Here is a 1,798-nt window from a genome sequence, read left to right on the forward strand (position 1 = left end):
TGAGCAGCCCCGTTCTTGGCCATGCTCTCGCCGGATCTGGCGATTCATTTCATGGTGAGATTGGGCGGCGCGCTGATGGCGATGTGGGGGTTGATCTGCAGGTCGAAGTTGAACCGGTACGAGAGCACGTCGCTGGTGCAGGTCGAGGGGGTGAACACCAAGGAGGACGTGGCGTGGTATAGTGTCGCCGCGACGGAAGAAGCCTCCTCCGCTCTGCTCTGCTCGCCGGTACGGACTCCCCCCAACCCCTTCCTCCCGCCCTGGTCGGCCGATCGAGGTTCCGATCGGATCCCCTCTCGCGCTTCAGGGAGACGGCGCCAGAAGCTCTTCGGTCAAGCTTAGCTGTCAAGGATTGATTTATGGATGATTCCTTTGGGAACCTTGTTTAAGTTACAGTCTTGACACAGTAGCTCTTACTCTACCTATGTGGCAATCATATTGTGTTTGAATGTAGCATAGTATCTGATTATGGTGTTTTTTAGGTATTTATCTTCAGAAAAGGGATGTGTACAGTATTAGTATTTCCAGGAATCTGATTATGACACCCTGCTATCATGCCCCCCTAAAACACATGAATTTGTTTTACCTTTCCCCCTTCGTGGTTACTGGTTTTGGACTTAAGGACACACATGCGTTAGTCGTTAGTATTCACGTTTTATTTCTTTTTGCAGGATAGTTAGTATTCACTTTGCTGTTCTGCTTTATACCTGTGGTTAGTCTACTTACTGTTTCTGGACTTGAGGGCACACTTGTGTTGTGTGGTGGTATTTTACTTTTCTGTTTGGTTTTATACCTGTCCATGGTGTATATATGAATGTCCTGAAATCAAATAACCTTCATAGGATAGGAAATTGGTAGTTTAGCTCATATAGATGATCTTATAGTGAACAGCTTCAGTTGTTTGATGCATGTTGCTGCCGTTTATCGCTGCATCTATGTTCATTAAGTATTAGTAGCTCCTTGGATCTGTGCCCATGCATTGTATGCTCTTCTTTCCATATATGTACTGCATTTCTATATGGCAATGAGCTTACCCTCTGCTGTCCTGTTTCCATGGTGTGCGCAAACTGTGCAGTGCTGCTGTGGCTCCTGGTGGCGGTGAGCGTGAAGCTGGGGCAGCGCCACATCGCCCACAACGCGGTGGAGCTGATGGAGAGGCGTTTGGCCAAGGATGACTTCCCCAAGTACTACGACGGCAAGACGGGGCAGTACATCGGGAAGCAGTCGCGCAAGTTCCAGACGTGGTTGGTGGCGGGCTACCTGGTGGCCAAGATGCTCCTGGACGACCCCTCCAACCTCCGCGCCGTCTCCCTGGAGGACGACGGCCACACCCGAGCAGCATCTAAAGTTAGCATCTGTTGCACTATCGCTGATGATGTTTGTTTAAGGCTGTTGCTTTGCTCTGTGTGATTTTACTCTAGGATGTGTGTTGCATTTTGTCCTGCGCCTTCAGAATGACTAGGATTTATGTTATAAATTCCAAGTGTAGTCGCAATATATAACATGCCTAAAGTATATGGACTTGTGCAGTGTGTCCATCGAGAGTAGATAGACTATTTCTTTCATGATTCATCTATATATGCTGCTCTTATATGCAAGTACCGGCCGAGTACGGATGTGGTACTAGTAGCGACACTGTACCCGCAATCAATGCACGCTTTCCATCATGTTTGGTCGTTGGTTGTTCGATCGGTGACTTGGTTTACTTCTTATGTATTACTCCTGTTATACTAGATAGGAAGCTATTCACTTATTTATTTTTACAGGAAGCTAACTTGTTCATGCGAATAGACAGGCA

General features: G+C 47.4%; 1 protein-coding gene across 1 annotated transcript; it reads left to right on the forward strand.

Annotated features, from left to right (window-relative positions):
* Window positions 1–1,053: 1,053 nt before the first annotated feature.
* On the forward strand, window positions 1,054–1,410 carry LOC119283772 (probable alkaline/neutral invertase D). The gene has a single exon (XM_037563183.1). It carries the CDS (start codon window positions 1,054–1,056, stop codon window positions 1,408–1,410), a length of 357 nt encoding a protein of 118 aa, XP_037419080.1.
* Window positions 1,411–1,798: the final 388 nt, after the last annotated feature.

This window comes from Triticum dicoccoides, chromosome 4A (genome assembly GCF_002162155.2).
Source record: "Triticum dicoccoides isolate Atlit2015 ecotype Zavitan chromosome 4A, WEW_v2.0, whole genome shotgun sequence".
NCBI lineage: Eukaryota > Viridiplantae > Streptophyta > Magnoliopsida > Poales > Poaceae > Triticum > Triticum dicoccoides.

Excerpts from the sequence above, each read along its gene's own strand:
- LOC119283772 (XM_037563183.1), top strand. The coding sequence starts at position 1,054 with ATGGTGTGCGCAAACTGTGCAGTGCTGCTGTGGCTCCTGGTGGCGGTG.